This window comes from Vidua chalybeata, chromosome 1 (genome assembly GCF_026979565.1).
Source record: "Vidua chalybeata isolate OUT-0048 chromosome 1, bVidCha1 merged haplotype, whole genome shotgun sequence".
Lineage (NCBI taxonomy): Eukaryota > Metazoa > Chordata > Aves > Passeriformes > Viduidae > Vidua > Vidua chalybeata.
The window spans coordinates 148,777,550-148,796,823 of record NC_071530.1 but is presented as its reverse complement, the minus strand read 5'-3'; the positions used below and the strand labels follow the sequence as shown (position 1 = coordinate 148,796,823).

The 19,274-nt window shown below is 41.1% G+C and overlaps 1 protein-coding gene across 1 annotated transcript in view; it reads left to right on the top strand.

Annotated features, from left to right (window-relative positions):
* The window catches only part of AGO2 (argonaute RISC catalytic component 2), a 52,858-nt gene extending 37,868 nt beyond the window's left edge, over positions 1 to 14,990 (top strand). The window contains exons 14-19 of the mRNA XM_053952836.1: positions 1,701 to 1,791; positions 2,856 to 3,050; positions 4,196 to 4,330; positions 5,087 to 5,188; positions 5,547 to 5,746; positions 6,072 to 14,990. Of these exons, the coding sequence (XP_053808811.1) occupies positions 1,701 to 1,791; positions 2,856 to 3,050; positions 4,196 to 4,330; positions 5,087 to 5,188; positions 5,547 to 5,746; positions 6,072 to 6,180 (832 nt within the window). The 3' untranslated portion in view covers positions 6,181 to 14,990. The remainder of the gene's footprint in view (positions 1 to 1,700; positions 1,792 to 2,855; positions 3,051 to 4,195; positions 4,331 to 5,086; positions 5,189 to 5,546; positions 5,747 to 6,071) is intronic.
* Positions 14,991 to 19,274: the final 4,284 nt, after the last annotated feature.

The following is a 19,274-nucleotide window of genomic DNA, read 5'->3' as shown; positions in this document are numbered from 1 at the left end:
AGCCATAGCACTGTAGCTTAAGTGACTCTTCAGACAAACTCTCTTTTGGCTTCTAATAAATAGTCCTGCAAAAGTTAGGCTATGAAAACAGGAGAGGAATACTTGTTTCTGTTGAAATTTATAATAAAAGCATTGTTTTAATGGTATCTGACCACTGAAGTACACAACTGTCATTAGAATGAAAAATCTCTAATATTCTGTTTGCCCTGAGTTTTCAAAAACAGAGAGCCATCAGGCCATGGACTGTGCTCTCAAAATTCCTGAGTTTGCTGGCTGTGGAGTCCACTGCTCTCAGGTGTCCTCCACATTCAGTGTTGCATGAAAGTGGAGTACTGGGCTGGCCCTGGATGTGCCAGGCTCACAACATTTGCCCTGTACACCTGACCTTGTCAGGGTTGTTACCATGCTGTCCATCCCTCCCAAAAAGTACCTCTAGTACTGCCACTTCTCTCAGCTGTTGGAATCCTTCCTCAGTGGTCTGCCAGGGCATTCTGTGATGGTGATCCTGCATTCTGTCTCTGTGAACAATCCTCTCCTCATTAAAAGCTGCTCCCAGAGAAGGGACCCTGGCTCCCTTCAGGTACCCAGTCAATACCTGTGTCCTGGGTCAGGATGGTTCAGCTGGAGCCTGCACAGCTGGAAGGTCTGTGGGTTCCATGGCTGCACCATCAGACTTTCCCTCTTTGAGGCAGGGAGAGAGAGGGCTTCCCACCAGCTGGGGAACAGTATTCCCTTCAGCACCCAGCCTGTCTCCTCCCAGACCCCCATCCAATCTGGGTGCTTCATTCCTGAGATGGGCAGTGGGGCAGGCTCAGGCTGTGGGGCAGTGCCCCCTGCCCCTGGGCAGCATCCCTGTCTCTGGGGTAGATGTCAGGGTGGTTACCCCACCTTATCTCTAAATGCTAACTTGATTGGGCCTATCAGCAACACCAGCCATTGTATGATATCAGCATCTAGAAAAGAATTTGAACCCTTTGAAAGGTGCTGGGGTACATCCAAATAAATGGGTGAAGGACTGGGGAAAAGCTTCCCCCTGTATTGCTTCCTCACAGTGGGCACCATTATTAATGAAACCCCACAGACTTGAACTTAGCCTGTGGTAGTTGTGCAGCCATGTGTCCACATTCCAGAGGAATTCCAAAATCCAGGAATTGCTCACCTTATTGACCCATTGTGCAAACTGGGTAACAGCCACAGTAGCCTTAGTCATAGGATCCATGTTCAGATAAGGAGCTGCAAATTGGAAAAATGTAGCCACAACCAAGAAAAAAGCCAAAAAAACCTAATCCCTGACATTACCTACCCATTTCTTTTAAAGAAGGTTTGCATATGTGCACAGTCCTTTAATTTTCTCAGATGCCATTTGTTACTAAGGGATCAACTTTTACTCCTTTCCTTGGTCCAGTTGATAAAAATTGCAATTCTTCAAGTTAGAAAAAACTAGGTATATTTTAAAATTAATTTTTAATTAAGAGCAACAATTAGCTGTGCTTTAAAAATCTGCCTAAGTGCCTCATTTACCATGAGAACCTTAATCAGGATTTTTAATTACTACCACAGGACAAGTGACCAACTCTGATGAAGTACCAGTTGTTGAATGAATTCACTGGAGGAGTAGAGAGTGCTGTTTATTTGAGTTTTAATGTACTTTATTAAATATAAATCTTGCTGCTTTTACAAATTTCCCTTCTCTTTGTCAGACCTCCAGTATTCCAACAGCCTGTCATATTCCTTGGTGCAGATGTAACTCACCCACCAGCTGGGGATGGGAAAAAGCCTTCTATTGCTGCAGTGAGTAAATTGTGTCCTGGTCTTTGCCCCCAGCTCCCTCCTGCTGCTCAGCTATAATGCATTTTATTGCTTTCAGTCCTTTTGTGGTCCATTGCTTCTGATTGCCTAATTATAGCATTATAAATTATTTTTCTGCAGGAATTTATTTAAACTTCAGAGATCTTGCTCTGATGGTAATTACTTAAATGTGTGTATTAGCTTGTAAAATGCCTGAGTTGCTGATACACAGAGGAGCTTTTCTGGGAGTTGATATTTATTAGCAGGCTGATAATGAGCTGGTGCATGTTTAAATCTGCTTCTTCAGCACTTAGAAATGTTCAGAATTTCTTCATTGCTGATAGGGAACTAGGCTGGCTCAGCTGTGGTTTCTGGGGACTCAAACTTCCAGAAAACACAAGATGTGCAGTAATCTCTTGGAAATATACTTCTTAAATACAGGGAATGGTCTTTAGCTTGTGTTATGTCAAACACCTGTAGTGGCTGCTCAGGATTGTTTAATAATGAAGTTCTTTGGTGATGTTATATATCTGTTTTGAAAAGTTACACCTGTGTGTCCAGGGAAAACCAGGTGGAGATGTGCTCTCTTCTTTAGGTTTTTTGTTTATTTTTAAGTCCCATGCCACTTTTACAGGATATGGATGCTAACATTTAATTAACAGAAAAATCCCTGCCCTTGATAAAGGGTGTGGATATTTCTGTGGTCCATCACCATTTCAGTTTGATGGATCCAAAAGACAGGCTTGGTGTCCCAGAGTTCAAACTCCTGTGCTGCAGTCTGAACCATCTTAATGGCTTCATGGTATCAGTGCTCCAAACTGTGTTTGAGTTTTTAAGTGCCTGTAGGTGCAAACAGGAAATGAGTCTTTTAGATTTAAAATAAGTTTTCTCTTTCAGCAGGGTGCGCTGCCACAGGTGAACTAAACCCAGAGCTGTTTCCAAGCTCATTTTAATTTCAAATACATCTTTGCCAGGCCAAGCACTCAGTGTGCAAGACAGTGCAGTTATCTCATGAAATAACCTTTATTTAAGTGCTCTCTGGTTTGATGCCAAGCATTTTCCCCCAGGTTGTAGGAAGCATGGATGCTCATCCCAACCGTTACTGTGCCACTGTGCGGGTGCAGCAGCACCGCCAGGAAATCATCCAGGATTTGGCTGCCATGGTCAGGGAGTTGCTTATCCAGTTCTACAAATCAACGCGATTCAAACCAACTCGCATCATCTTCTACAGGGATGGTGTTTCTGAGGGGCAGTTCCAACAGGTGATATTTGTCTTCTTGAAATTCTGATAGCATAGTTTTGTGATAGTAATGGAATTTTAAAATTCCACCTTTATATGGTTGGAGTTACAAGACTCAACAACAAATCTTCCCTCAACAAATTTGTTGGATTCTAACCTAGGCAGGAGAAGTGTTTGCATACTTTTCATGTGCTTTTGAAAGTACTTTTCCCCTTTAAAATATTTCCCCCTACAGAATTATAAGTGAAAAGTGTAGTTTTAGCACTCAAGTTATGTTCCACATCTATTTCCTATTTAGGATATATTAGATTGTATCCCATAGAACTTGGGCAGTAAAGCAAAATTATATGGTTTTTTTTTTAAAGAGGATTAATAAATACTGGATTTTCACAGTAATTTTTATTCTGATGAAACTCATCAGATCCTCTGTCGTATTTATTTTGTTTGCTTGCTAGTACCATATTTTATGAAATATTTTTCTGTATACTTTAAACACTTTTATTTCCAGTATTTATGCATGTAAATAAAAGATACAGAATTGAGTCAGCTTCTCAAAATCCAGGGGGAAAAGAGGAAAGGTCGCTTGCAAAACTTGAATTGATAAAATAATCTTTGTATGAACTTTTGATATATTCTCTTTTCAATTGTCACTTGTTTTCACTGAATTTTTAATGTACAATTAACCCACATTCAAAATCATTGCTTTTTAGTTTGTTCCACTTTCCTTATTATTGGTGTCTGTAGTCCTGCATGGGACTGCACACAGCTGGGAAAGAGCAGCTGAGCACTTTTGGACTTTATCCCTTGTTCTAGTCTGAAAAATAATTAGACTGTTGTATTCAGCAGCCTAATTAAATGTTCATTTGTATTTGGTAGTTAAAGAGATTTTGACATGCAGGTTATTAGTCTGAGTCTTGTGCTTGGAGCTGAACAAATATGGAAGCAGCTCTCTCCTGGCTCAGGAAACTGCTGATGTAATTTACCTTCCTCAGGGGAAGAAATTAAGGTTTGGTCCTGAAAGCTTTGACATCTCGTTACTCTGAGTGACAGTACAAGAAGGAACATGATAAATTATCTCTGGATGAGTAAAACAAATCTGTAGGTAAATAAGAGGAATTTGATGGCAATGGTTCATGTTGATCACACCTCTCTCTCTGTGTGGCTCAGGTTCTCCACCACGAGCTGCTGGCTATCAGGGAGGCTTGCATTAAGCTGGAGAAGGATTATCAGCCTGGCATCACATTTATAGTGGTGCAGAAAAGGCACCACACCAGACTCTTCTGCACGGATAAAAACGAACGGGTACGTTCTGCTTGGGACCCCCAAACGCCCAGCAGGCAGCCAAGTCAGCAATTCCTGTTCATTTCTGGTACTTTCTGGGTGGAGATCAGACTCCCCAAGTTGATTTTTGGTACTTTCTGTGGGAAGAGGAGACTCCCCAAGAGCAGGAATGGAGCTGTTTGTCATGGAGCAGCTGCTGAGAATGGAGTTCCTCATGGCAAAGCTCTGCTCACAGACTGGGATTTCCATGTTCTTTTTCCTTCTGTCGGGCTTCTGTGTGTAACTCCCAAAGCTGACATGAAGGTGGTTGTTATATGAATAAATGCTGTGATTACAGATGTTAAATTGTTTGAAAGTAAGGAGTATTTTGACATTCTCCTTTGAAGAGATTTAGAGGGAAGAGGTGGCCTGTCTGACCAGGAAGGATTGTCTCCTTGCAGGTATAAAGAGGAAAAGTTGCTCCTATCCTGGAGTGGGAAGGTGAACAGAATTTGACAACTCAGTTGCAGGAACTTCTTTTTAAATTATTCAGATAACCAAATCTTTTTAGGTAATTTCTAAGAAGATTTTGCGGCTTGTCTCTTTTTTTTTTTCTTTCTCCATACTAGAGACACTCCAGATTTTCAGTTGGAACAAAATTTCAGTTTTGCACATTCTTTCCTCACTTTCTGCTTTTTATAGATCTTTTTCTTGTGGTTGTTTTTCTGGTTGTACAGCTGAAAAGAAAAAAACCCTTTTGTTTGTGCCTCAGTGTCTTTGCATTTCCTATTTACACAGGTTGGAAAAAGTGGAAACATTCCAGCTGGTACCACAGTGGACACAAAAATCACCCACCCCTCAGAGTTTGACTTCTACCTGTGTAGTCATGCTGGGATTCAGGTAAGACATGTTGTGTGGCATGGTAACTTTAACTGTTAATGTTTGTACTAAAGCTACTTTAGCTGATGGCTTTTTGTTCAGATCTGAGGTTTTCAAGATGAAAGTGCATTTCAGTGTGATCATTTCATTTCAGAGGTGAAATTTTGAGAAACACAGTCTTATCAGAAAAGGGGAAGGGTTTATTTTGATAGGCAGCAAGGAAGGAGGTTGTTTGCCTTTTAAAGGAAAAACTAGCTCAAATGTGTAGAACTGCTGCCTGTGGCTCTTGAGGAAGCAGCTCTTCTGCTGCAGTTCCCAGCAGAGGTGGAAGTTCAGGAGATGTTTGGGAGTGCTGATGAGCTGTGTGCTCTGGCTCCAGGGAACAAGCAGACCTTCTCACTACCACGTGCTCTGGGATGACAATCGCTTCTCGTCGGACGAGCTGCAGATCCTCACGTACCAGCTGTGTCACACGTACGTGCGCTGCACGCGCTCCGTCTCCATCCCCGCGCCGGCGTACTACGCGCACCTGGTGGCCTTCAGAGCCAGGTACCATCTGGTGGATAAAGAGCACGATAGGTGAGTTCAGAGTTTTGCATTTTTGCGGAGTTGGAAGGCAGTGGGCTTGTTAATTCTGGGACCAGGGGTGTCCTCAGCTCTTCAAGGGTTGATTTGCTCTCACCACTGAATTATGCTGCTGAAACAAATCAGAAGATGTTCCTGTAGGGGCTGTTTTCTGTATCAGAAACTTGGTGGTGCTTTAAGGGTAATTAATGTTTGACCATTCTGTTCAGAAGAAACTTGTGATAAAGAAACATATGCAAGGAGAGGCAGATTAAACAGGGTTTCTCTTCCCCCCCAACCTGTTGGTTTTTGTTTCCCCCCACCCCCACTTCTCTTTCAGTGCTGAAGGAAGCCACACTTCTGGCCAGAGCAACGGCAGAGACCACCAAGCACTTGCTAAGGCAGTCCAGGTGCACCAGGACACGCTGCGCACGATGTACTTTGCCTGACATGTTTTAATGTTCAGCGGCTCCGGACAAGGCAGAGTTGGATTCACACCAGACCAGCTGCACTTAGACCAACAGATGCCCCACCCCAGGGACAGCCAGCAATGAGTGATGCATCTTTATTCCTTTCTTTCCCATTTGCAAGGAAGCCTTCCGTCCAGAATTTCAGACTTGATCACAAACTGCATTCTTGTACCAAACCCCACTGTTGTCAGAAATGTGGTTTGCCAAAAATCTCTGAGCTGCTTGGTATAAAACAGACCCAGATTTTATAATTAAATCAAGAGCTGCAATCTCAGGGCTTAGGGAAGAAAAACAAAAAAACCAAACCAACAACCCAACCCACAGAACGCCTCATTCAGTTTGCTGTTCATTGAGTTGCTTTTGATAATTTGGAAAGATCTAATTCATGCTAAGGTTTGATGAGCTAAAACGCTGTGAATCAGCTTTTAGTACAAAGGAAAGCAAAGCATTTTTTGAGTATTTATGAAGCCTTGATTATTCTAGATGCATTTACAAAATTATTTTCAAAAGAAGAGCGTGACAATTCTGGTTTCTAACTGTCTTATAAAGATTATTCTCAGATTATTCTGTGTGTCTAAGGACAAATTTATTTTCTGAAGCTTGTTCTTGAATGTTTTTTATTGTGCTGCATTTTAAAATGTTTTTCATAGACTAAAGATGACTTAAAAAAAAAAAAAAAAGAAAAATAGTAAACCTGTACCTAAGCTTTTAATAGCTCCAGTTAGATTGGCAGAAGAAAATGTGCCATTTAAAAAAAATTTGTAAAGATTTTTTTAAAATCATACTGACAGCTAACTTTAGGATTTGTCATACAGGACTGTGACACTTACTTTCCAAAGTCTCTAAAGAATACGGGTCTGTGATGATAAATACAGTACAATCCTTTTTCACTGTTGTTTGAGTTAATGTAAATTTTATATATGTTTCACAGTATTAATGTGATAGACTAGATGCTATTATTTATTTTTATTTACTAAGGAGTGCTCATTATACTTCTGTTAACATATCAAGAATGCTTTGAATTCAGAAAGTAAAATCCTTTTTGTGGGGACATTACTTTTCAAATGCAAAAAAAAAAAAAATTGCAATCGATGTGGTGAGAGGAGAGAGATGCAGCCAGTGTCTGTTGTAGCTTGGGATTTGCAGAAAGGCTTTTTCAATGTGCACACAACACAGCAGGTTTTACCTCTGCGGTTCAGACGCACACAAGACCAACATCCTACATTCATTCAAGCACAAAACAATTGTATTTTATTTATATGTTGAGTAGTGGTGAAGCAGGAGCTCTGCTAGAGGAGAGTGGCTCGCTGGAAGTTGGGCAGAAGTCAGAGAATCTATGCAGTAAAGATAAAAATTAGGAAACTGAAGTTTACTTAGGGAGGGAGGTGAAACTCTCTTCATTATGCATAAGATCCGTAGGAAACTTGAGAGTTTTGCCATTCTCTTAGGAGAAGCATTAATTAAAACTGATAATTATGAGACAGATGCTTCTGTTAGTTTGCACACTGGATTCATAAAAACCATAACACACACGTAAGCCATTGCACTAATGATGATGCCACGAGCAGGTTTAGGAGAAAATGGAAAAAGCCTAGGAAAGTTGTTTATGCTGACTTGATCTTGTTTGTTTTTCCATGGGATAACTGAAATAAGATGCTGAGAGGCAGGTTGGAAAACCTTCATTCTCCTCCACGGATGGATTTTGCTTTGTCTTTTCCCTTTTCTCCGAGCAGCTGCTCAGTCTCTGTTGGACACTTTTACCTCTGGCCACTGGGATGGGCAAGTAGCTTTAACCCATGCAGAGCTCTGGGCCACAGAGCAAGTCAGCTGCAACCAGGTGGTGTTGGATAAGCTAGAAAATGCCCAACCTTTGCTGCATAAAGACTTTTAGGTACATAATTCCCGTTCAGATCTTCACCTTGTAGCAGTGTGTCGGTTGTCGGTGTTTTGTAGGTGAAATGTAAAACCTGTTAATGGAATAATCATATTTGTACTATTCTAATTGGGTGATTAGGCTGCTGGCTCAGAGTGTCTTCTTGGTCATAGTTCTATAAATTCAGATTTCTGTAAATTTGAAGCAAATCCTAGGTAGCATTGCCTGTCTTGCTGTGTGCCAGCGAGGTTCTACCTACCTCCCTTCAAGTATCCCTAAGCTGCAGATCCTCCCCGTGGTGGGTGTGTTGCACTTCTCTGTGTTTCCTTCAGAGCTTTCCTATTTCAGTGAAGATATTCATTTGGCAGAGTTTTATATAAGAATTATTTTTATATGAATTCTTCTTATCAAATAGGATAAAGATCATCCATTTTAAGACATCATTTAACTTATTTGCTGTCTGTTATGCAGAGACCTCTTGGATGTGAAATTCATCCCCCTCTTTCCATACAGATCTGGGACAATGGAATTGTACAGGTGGTCAGATGGGGTGAGGAGGGCAGGATTTGTCTTGACCTCAAATCTCATTTCTGAAGCAGCCTGGGACTGCACTGCATCCTATTTAAGATGTTTCTTGTGTGAGAAAAGGAGTTTTAGGCAGGCCCTTAATCTGAGAATAGCTGTTGTTTGTGCATCCTCTTGGAATGAGCAGAAATTATGTAGCTTTCCTTCCCTAAGTATGAAGAACTTGGGATGTTTATGTGCATTTCAGGACATTTTTACCTTTTACAGATCTTTCTAAGCCTCTAATACTGCTAATCCTTTATGCCTTGTGATTCGCAGAAAGACTCCACACTGGTAAAGTGGTAAAGTAGGTCTGTATTTATTTGGTGATGGGCAAATTAATTTCTAACCCTCATGTCTCACTTGTGTCTCCTTCCTTTTCCCTCCCACCAGTGGTGAATTAGTGAATAATTTAAAGCATTAAAAAAAATGCTGATTAGGTATATACTTTGTAAAGTACAGCATGCTGGCAGTCCAGCACCTCTCTTTCTGGGAATATTTTTAACATAAATTAAATATTCAAGAATGTCTCCTGTCCAAAAAAACCTGCCACAAACACATAAAGTCCTATAATTATTTTTTATTCTGTACCTCCTACATGTCTGGTATAGAAGAGCAACATCTCAGGTCAGCACAAAGCTCAAGTCTCAGTCTCCCCCAGGTTGCTGGTGGAGAAGGGCCAGCTGAGGTCACAGCTCTGAGTCTGGGTCACTGTGCAGGTTGGGTCAGCAATAACCAAAATTTTTCCACCCTCGGGCACTTGGAGCATTTTCCAGCCCGTGCAAAGGAGTCCCACTGTACAACCCCCCCAAAACAACATCAGCAAGTGTGAAATGTTTCTCTTGGGAGGTCACAAGTAATATCAGAAGACACAAAATACTTAAAAGTTTGTCTTTTTTTCCCCTGATGTGCAAAATCTAATGCAACGATGAGGTTTGCTTGGTGGTGGAGATTTCTGCTGCAGTGCTGTAATGAGTCCACTCCATCTGTTCCCCAGGAAACAACTGAGCTGATCCTTAGGAGCAAATGTCCTCTTGGGAAATGCTGGAAGGAGGTGGATTTGTCTCTGCCTTTATGTGGCATTTAAGACAGCCCTATGCAATTTAACACGTGTGTGTGTATGCACTGATGTACAGAGTGAGGTCAGTTGTTTTAGTAGAGCTCCTTATTTTGGCTTGGCTTGCTTTAGAATGTTTGACTTTGTGAATTACAATCAATGATCTTCCATGTTCCTGAGGCTTTGGCACAGGAATTCCCTTGTTTCTTGATCTGTCAGGTAACAAATATCTTTGATCTCCATCCAGGCCCCCAGGCAGCGTTCCCTGATTGTAAAATCAAAAAGGTTGTGAAGGTTTGGCTTTAATTCTGCCTCTCTCAATAACTCTTGCAGCCTTTGTCTGTTGTAACAGAGTCTTGTTGGATCATTTTTGTAACATAAGACAAGAGGTTTTTCCACAAGGATTATCAAATTAAAACTTGTGGAGGGTAGGTGTGAGGAGTTTAGGCTTTTTTTCTGAAAAGATTGAAGTTTCTAAGATGCTTCTAAGTTTTTCTTTCTGACTAAAGCTGTTTGTGTATGTGCCCAAAGGCTTTTGATTAAATAGCAGACTCAGTCAAATAAGCATCTCTGGTGGCATAAATAACCCATAAGGGACCTTTTTTTTTTTTTTTAATATATCTTCTACTCATTAACTAAAGGAATGTAAGAAGAGTTCTCAGTATTTTTCACACTTGAGACCAGTGTAATTAAACTCACTTGTTTTCCTATATTTTTAATACTCTTCTCTTACCATACTATCTCTCTGTGTGGCTTTCCCCATTCCTAATGCAGGGCAGTCTTTTGTTTTTTACTTTTATATTCCATTTGGTCACATGCTTCTTGATGCACACATGCCATCTTTCTTAAGGAAAACTTCAAGTAGAAGGTAATTGCACTGATTGTTGGGTTTTCTAAACTCCCTTTTTACTGTAAGAGTTTTTTTTTTTTTTTTTGCATCTGCTGTAGCTGTTTGAAAATACTGTAAATAGTGCTCTGTACAGCAAGTACTGAAATGCTGGGGATACCATTCCTTGTTCTGTTTTCCAGAATACTGCCATGTTTTCCAGTGTTGAGATGGGAGCTTTGGTGTTGTATGCTGTTAACACTTTGTGTGCATTATGGTATCAATCCAGGAAGGGCACAGTTGCTCTATCACAGTGGAAATACTTAGGGTTTGTCTGAATATAAAACATTTCTTCCTTCTCTGTGCACATTTCTCCCAGACCACAGAGATGCAGTTTTTCAGCTCTCACTGTGCTCATTGTCTGTGCAAGGTTCAAAAGCCAATTCTGGTATCAGTTTGATGATTGATGGCATTAATGTAATATTTGGATTATCAGATGTAGCTCTCACAGGTTTTCCTTGCTTGTCTGATTCTTGTGTTGTAGAAGCAGAATCAGTGGATGTGGCAGAATTTAGTGGAATGACAGGGATTTGGGATCCAGTTATGATGTCTTGCTGTCTGTCCCTGCATGGTGTGGGATTGGGCAGAGGATGTTTCAGTGCTCTGAGCTAAGGAATGGTGTCACCTCTGGCTGCCCATGCATCTCCCATCCATCCATCCATCCATCAGCAATTGCCTTTTGCTTCCAGAACCCTCGGGGACAGGACAGACCCCAGCTCCAGCCCCATTGTCTGATGTTAGGGTGCAAACCAGCAAGTTCCTGCCTTCTGTTTCTGAGGGTTAATGACTGGAAGGATGCATTTCTGAGAGGGTTTAATCCAAATTATGCAGGAAGGGGGTGCTGTGTGTGCTTGGTGTGGCACAGAATCTGTTTAATCCCATTTAGTGTTTCAGTTGCTTTGTCAGAGTTGTTTCTCTGAAGTGTTAATTTGAATGTAATTGCTTGGCCAAATCACTACAAAAGTGGGTTTGTGGGAATCTTTAGTTACAAAGCAGGTGCAGTTCAAGGCTACCTCCTGTATTCCTTCATGGAAGAATTAATTGAAGTGAACCTCCCACTAGGCAGCCAAAATGCTCCCAGAGGGACTGGATTTGTCCTGGTCTGTTCCTTACTGGGCAGTGCCATACTGTGATCCTAGATGGCTGCTCAGCCTTCCCTCTGTCTTCCACAGGCATCCCTGTGTATTGAGAGGGCACCAGACCTGGCAAATGGCACATCTGGCACATCTGCTTCTGGTCAGGGTCACTCCACAGCAGCAGCTCCCTCTGTGATCTGTCCCTTCACTTGAGTTTCTATACTGTTATTTTCCAAATGAAAAATGTTTCTGTAGTTTACCTGTTGGCCAGAAAATATCACGTTTTCTCTGCAAATGACGTGAAAGTCCTTGAAATATATTTTGAGTCTGAGGAAAAAAATATGTATTGGATTATTTTTAATGTGTTTTTTAGGTAAGGTGACGTGCGACTGTAAGAATGAAAATACTTTATTCCCTGCTCAGAAAATTATAGACTTTAAAATGTGGGGAAAAAAACCCAAACCAAAACACCAAAAAGCAACCCCAAACCTGAGTATGTTCATCTTGGGACTGTTTGGTGTCAGTTCTGTGCAAAGCCTTGGCCAAAACTCAACCTTGACATCAGTGCACATGGACTGAGGGTACTTTAAGTGACCTGAAATGAAACTGTAGAAAACTGTGTTAATACATCAGATTTTGTTTACAATTATTCCAAACAAGCTTCCTCATCTCAGAACAAACCACTCTGCTGACAGAAATACCTGTTGGAGCACAGTGTGGTTTCGTAGCAGTGTTAAAGTTGATTTTTATTTACAAGTAACTGGGCATTCTGCTGTGAATTTGGCCTATTAGAGTGAGTTTCTTGGGATTCTGTGCTCCCTGCAATTTCCTTCCTTTAATCTCTAGGTCTAGACACTCATGAAGCTCACCCATGGCAGGAGGATTGCTTATGTCCTGACTTTCTGGAACCCAGATTTTGCAAGTGACTGAATAAACCATTCTGAACCAGCTCATGAATAACTGAATGTGGTAAAATCCTGTCAGTTTGGTTCAGTTCTCAGTCATGATTTAACAAAGGCCCCCCCAAAAGTGTGAAGTACAGGGTAAATGGCTGCTTTGGAGATGTTTCACTACATTGTGCACTGCAGATCGTGGACACTATTGCTGGAAGTGCTTGCATCGTGCAGAGATGCTAAACAGCTCCTCTGTCATTGATGGGAGCAGAGTTTTGTGTTTTCCAAACAAGGCAGATCTGGGATCATCAGGAAGTTTAGGGGGTGAAGAGCTCCCTACTGGGTGCTGCTCATGCCCTAGAGAAGAGAAACACTGGGTACCCCAAGCCTTGGGGAAATGAGAGAGGAAGTGAGGGGAGACATTTCCTTCAAAATTGCCAATTTAAGCATTTGTTAGGGTGACAGTTTAATTCTTACTTTTCCTTCTGGCTTCTCTGCAAGTGCCCCTCAGAAATCCTCCACCCTGCACCCATCTGCTGGCCCCTTCCCAGAAGGGGAAGGTTGGCAGGGAGCTCCCCAAGTTGATCTGTGGTGTCAGGGAGCTCTGACTTGCTTGGGGCTGGGCCAGGGGTGCTGCTGGCTCTGATCCCTCTGGAGGGGCAAGAGGTTGGCAGGAGTTAATTGTGGGAGTTCTGCATGTGGCAGCCCTACAAACCCACAGCACCAGATGCAGGCTGTGGCTGCTCCTTCCTCCCACCTAAATATCTCCCAGAAAAGCAATTCCTTTGGATTTGTCCATGCCCTGCCTCAGCAGATCCATCGTAAACCTGCCCGTGGTTGCTCTTCCACCAACCAAACAACCTCCCAGTGTGGTTTGAGGAGCCTTGGGTTGCATGGCAGTTCTGTATCAGAGGGAATAATCCTTTCCACAGGGTTCTTAGGAGTGCACAGGTTCTAGTTGTATTTTTTTCCCCACATTTTGAATGTGCTGTTGAACCACGGACTTTAACTTCGTTATTTTTTTCCTCCCTGTTATTTTTTTCCTCCCTTCTTTAAGCACAGCTAAACCACCTGCTGGAACAGCTGCTCTCTGCTTATCAGCAGGGATTGAAAATGCTGTCTGACCTGGAAAAAAGCCTAGGAGTTGTCCCCAAAATATACATTTAAACTTTTCTGGTCATTTTATGGGTTTTTTTTTGAGTGTGCTTGGCAAGCATGAATGGTGACCAGGTCATCAGGCAAGCTTGGGAATCTCTAATCCCCTGGCTGGTGCTGTTTGTGTTTGCTTTGTTAGGTTAGATTTCCTGTCAGAAAAGAAAATATAATGTGGACTCATTTCTGTATTTATCAGCTTTTCCTGGTTTTAAAGCCATGAATAGAGGAAGCTTTGGTCATACTGGTTTTTGTGAAATTGCACATTTTTGCCTGATATGTACTTGACTCAAAGCAGATCCTGTCTGGGCTTTGTGGGCACACCAAAAGCTCAGCTGCTGGGGGTTGGATCAGACCTCTCATGTACCAACATGACATGCAGTGAATTTTGTTTCTAGATTTCACCAAAGTTAGTTCTGCATCAGCTGTGAGGTGCTCAGACCTCACTGTTCTATAGCACTGTTTCTATGCTATTAAAAAATAAGGATTTGACCCAAAGTCTGTCATTCCTGATAGATTTTCTCATGAAACTTAATGACTGAGCCCTTCAATTGCTCATCTCATTTACAAATGACAGCTTCATAATTGCATTTTAAAGAAAGTAAGAGAAAAAACTCCCAAAGAACCCATCAAAAAATCATTAAGGAGTAAGCTTTAGATTTATCTTGGAAAATCAAATTTTCAATGGTGTGCAATGAGGAATTACATCTGGCAAAGTTCTGTGCCTGAAGAGTGTTACCACTTCCTTTCTGTAATTTGTTGGTAAAGTTTAGTAGATTTTTTAGATCTGTGTGTGTCCCTTTCTGTGTGTGTGCACACATGTGTGTGACAGGACAGGGGACATTGTGTAGGCTGTCTGTAAAAGATACAACAGAATTGCAAAGGCAGTATTTGGCTGGAAATAACAAGCACAATTTCCCTGGCTTTTGCAATATTTTACTGTACAATCACAAAGATTTCAACATTTAGGGCAGTTTATAAGTAAAGATCCAGCCCCAGATTTCTGTGCAGCAGAGTGGTTGACTTGATCTTGGGAGGGCAAGATAGAAAACAGAATGTATTGATTAAATCTATTTTTTTTTTTGCTTTAGTTTTGGTACATTGCAAAATTAACTGACTTTATCTGTTAAGGTTTTAATCTTTTAATAGTTTAAAAAATTATTTTTAAATTATTTTTTATAAAATAACTGAAAAAAAGAACCAAAAACCAATCCAGAAGCTTCATATTGTGAATGTTCCCTCCAATCAAAATGTTTTTGTGACCATTTAAAGTTTGTTTTTTGTTGTGTGATGGTTTTTTTTTTTTTTTTTTTTTTTTTTTTTTTTTTTGAGGAAAAAAGAAAGATGATGTTAAGGTTGTTCCAAGTGGTACTAAATGTGTGTTGAGTAGTGTTGTGTGTGTCTTGCATCTCTGTGGAACTGTCTCGTGCTTGCAGTATAGAAATGATTGGTGCTGGCTGGGTGGGAGTAGCACTTGTGATGCAAAACCAGGCCCAGAATTACCCTCAGCTGACTCTGAAGGGCATCCCTGGCGCTGCAGGGTTTGCCATGGAGGTTGTGACATCACCTGGCAGTGCTGGGGGGGTCACAGGGGGTGGAATTCATCCATTGCTTCTCTCGCTGCCCTAGGTGAGCACTTGTGTGATGCTGTGTGGCCACGCCACTTTAAACTAAGCCTTAACTAAATGATAAATGTGTCAGATTCCTCTCTGAGTATGCAAAATACTGTTTAAGGACAGGAGGATGTTCCTGTAGAGCTTCAGTGTTAGTAAAGGCAGAAACAAGGGACACCTCTAGGTGTCTGTACTGTGATGCCTCTTTGGGCGCTGGCTGTCTCGGGCTCTCGGGCATTCCTCTGGCAGCTGACCCCAAACAGGCTTTCCCAAATCCCAGCTTTTTGTTGTCCTTGTTGTCAGACCTATTCTTCTCCCTTCCCCTGCCAGCAAATCTCTGCCTGAAGGAGGATTGTTATTTAACACTTCATATTTTACATCCCAAAAAAAGCCATTCTTGAATTCTGTGCTTGCTTTCGGGTAGGTGCCATTGTTTCCACTTCTTATGACTGACATAGGATCCTTAAAACATTTTCAATAGAGGCAAAAAAAAAAAAAAAAAGTATTGGGGACCCAGCTTGCTTTTATTTTATTTTTTTTCCAATTTGGATCTACCTCATGTAACCAGTTGGGTGCTAATTCCTCAAATTGTCAAGGAGATTTGGCAAAGGTGACCAAACCGACCCCATCCGTGGCCCAAACCCTCGGGTTTCTTGTTCTGAAACAACAATCTTGGATTTGAGTTCTATTCTTTGTGCCTTTGTGTTTTTTTCCCCAGTGCACAACAATCAAGACTCATCTTACTGATTAGAAACAGCAGATGGTTTTTAACTGCACCACAAAAAACTGAATTTGAAAATATTTTTTGGTGTAGCAAGTTGTAAAATCAGGTATCACAGCTGACCTAGGCAAAGAGAAATACCCAATAAAGAAGGTTTTGGAAATGTTTAATCCTGACCCCAGATCTTTACATCTGTGTCTCTATATATGCACATAGCACACAACTTTGTGTGTGTATGTGTATATATACAAATATAAAATGAAGGGATACACGTGTAAGAGTGAGGGAATAAAACATCATTGACCTTTCCACAGTTTTGTATGTAACAGTTTACAACTATGTGTAAGTTTTTTCTACTGTGTGAACCTTTTTTACTCAAAAATAATTCCTTTTTGGAAAGCTTTAAGTTGTGATATGCTATCATTTTTTGAAGTTTAAAAAATTTTTTAAAAACCCACTATTTACCAGTACCTACTACAGAGGGGAAAATCTTTGCTGTAAAATTGTATTTAGTTTAAATATTAAAAAAAAAAATCTATATATGGGATTGTAAAAGTGCATTCCATCATGGCAGGACTTCCCAGCTGTTTCCTAAGGCTTTCTGTTGCAGAGAGACTCAAGCAAAAGGAGAATGCCTCTGTTCAGTGTTTTTATAAAACTGCTCCATCAGGTCTAGACTTAAGCTATATTTTCTAAAGCCTAATCATCCTTTAATATGCTGCAGATAAATGATCAGCATGGTTGCACTTTCTCAGTAATAATGTTTGCCCTGCAATTGGCTCATGATAAGGACTTTAGTTTTTTAACAAAACCAATCGTACTTTGGGCAGAAGGTAATATTTATATAGGTACCTCAAGATTAAAAAAAAAAAAAAAGAGCCTGAATATGCTGCATTTTGTTTCTTTAACATTTTTCATGTAGCATTTGTTTGCTTTTCTGGGTTTTTAGGAGATGACTTAGCTACCTGTTTGCTTTGGGGGACCCCAGTAGTGTTTTAGCCGTTGTTTTCTCTGGATCTTGCAGAATGTAGTATCCTGCCTTGGGATCATGCAGGAGTTTGGGGTGGGATGTGCCCTGCAGTGTGTACACACGGGGAGGGGGACCATGGAAATTTGCTTTATAGACTTCAGAAAAGGAGGAAAAGGATACTATATTCCTAAAACAGACAATACTTGTTCCTAGTTCTTAATTATGGTTTGTGGGTTTTTTTTGGCTTGTTCTGCTTTCTTGACTCTTTTCTCAAATATGAGTGTGGAAAGGAGCAGTTGATTAATGGGGGCACATAGTGACCAAACCTGCTGCACTGTTGGGTGTTTTGGGGTGATTCCCCAAATCCATGGGTAAGAGCAGTGCCCACATTGGAGCAGGACCCTCCTGCTCTCTGCCTGCTCCCTACTGCAGGTCCACCCTCTACTCCTTCATTTCCGAGTCAGTGAAAATCTAAAAATGTGCAGAGATGGGGAATTTTTTTTTGAGAACTGTTGAAGGAAGCTTCAAAGGCTGTGAAATTGAGCATTTATTGTCATGTTTTTAAGCTTAGGTGGGTCCTTTTCCAAGTTTGTTTTACAGCTTGCAAGGTAAAATAGTTTGCACTACTTTTGCAATAAACTCATGAAAAACCTAACAGGTTCTGTTCTGGTTTCTTACTGTATATATACAACTAATACTAAAGATTTAGCATAGTGTTTTTCACCTCAAAACATAAGACTTGTAACAAGCTCAGAATGCTGTAATTCCTGACAAAATAATGATGTGAATGATATTTTATAAAGTTATTTTGTATGGTGTCGATTTTGTTTTGCCTCATAGTATGTCAATAAAATAAAATTCCTCATCTTTACAAGATATTGTTTGATGTCTTTTCATTTAATATTTGGCTATTTTCTGCAGTTACTTGTGCACTGTGAGACTCTGCCAAAATCTCTGGTCTATTGCCCTCCCTTGCATTTCTGCCCTTGTTTGTGTTTGGATGTTTCCCTGTGCTTCCACCCTCTCCATGCCCAGCCAGAGACAATCCGTGCTGCTTTAACTGCTTACAAGTTATAATCCTGAAATTGTTTTTGGAAGATGAACATTTTGGAAACCACATGCCTGAATTTTTTTTTTTTTCTTTTTGAGTGAATCCTTACAGTAATCAATTTTTAAATGAAGAAAATGTAGCACCTGGTGGTGACTATAAAGCATCCAACAGAATTGCAAGGATGCCAAGGAGCTTCCCTTGGGAGCCCAAGCCTGCACACACAGATTGGTTTTACTCAGTAATATGAAATACTCTCAGAGCTGTCTCTTCCTTTTATTTTTTCCCTTGTGTTTTGAAATACCAGTTTGAATTGGATGAGGTTTTGCTCTGTGTCAGGCTCTTGGGGAAAACAAAAAACCCTTCACTGGTTTGATGGCAACAAGCTTTGGCAGCTGCAGGGCCTTGGAGAGGGCTGTGGCAAATTTTGGCAGCTCTGAAGTCCCCATCGAGGAGTCTGGCTGAATGAATCCAGAAGGGTGTGCACATTCTTCTGAGCTCAGGAATTCACAGAATATGTTCATGATCCCACATGAAACTTCTAAGAGGGATGAAATGTGGTGATTTACACATAGTTCTTTTGTCATTTTAACAAGTTGAGGAAATTTCATGTCCTTTGAGCAGCATTGGTTGGGGTGGGGAAGGGTCTCACAAGCTGGTGTTGTGGAGGGAAAAAGATAGAAACGTGTCTGTAATAGTAATAATTAATCCAAAAGTGTCCCCTGGCCTGTGTTCCACTGCCTAAAATCCCACAACACCTTTAACAGGTCAAGATACTTTGTCACTTTTGAGGAAGTTCCTGTTAATGATGCAGTTTGCACAAAGGGAGAAAATAGGATTAAAATGCTCAAGGGTTGAGGTGCAGACTCGAGGTCACTGAAAAGTTGCTGTGATGGGCAAAACAGATGTGACTGGAGGGAAAATGATATAATTTACTGACAAATTAGGTGGAATTAGATGGTGAGAAGCCAAGCCAAAATTTAAAACATCTTCCAACCCTTTCCCAGTCCCTTCCCCCCTTCTTTTCCTGCCTCCTCTCCCCAGGGTGCAGGGGTGGGGATGGGGCTGCCAGGGCTGTTTCAGGATGTTCTTCTCTTTGGTTGTGACCCATCCATGGCTCAAGTATTTGCTTGTTGCCCTCATCCCTGTTTCTGCTAGAGATTCACTGTGCAATTTTGTGGTGGTGGCTTTTTTTTGCTTCCCAAATAACTGGCAGCCCC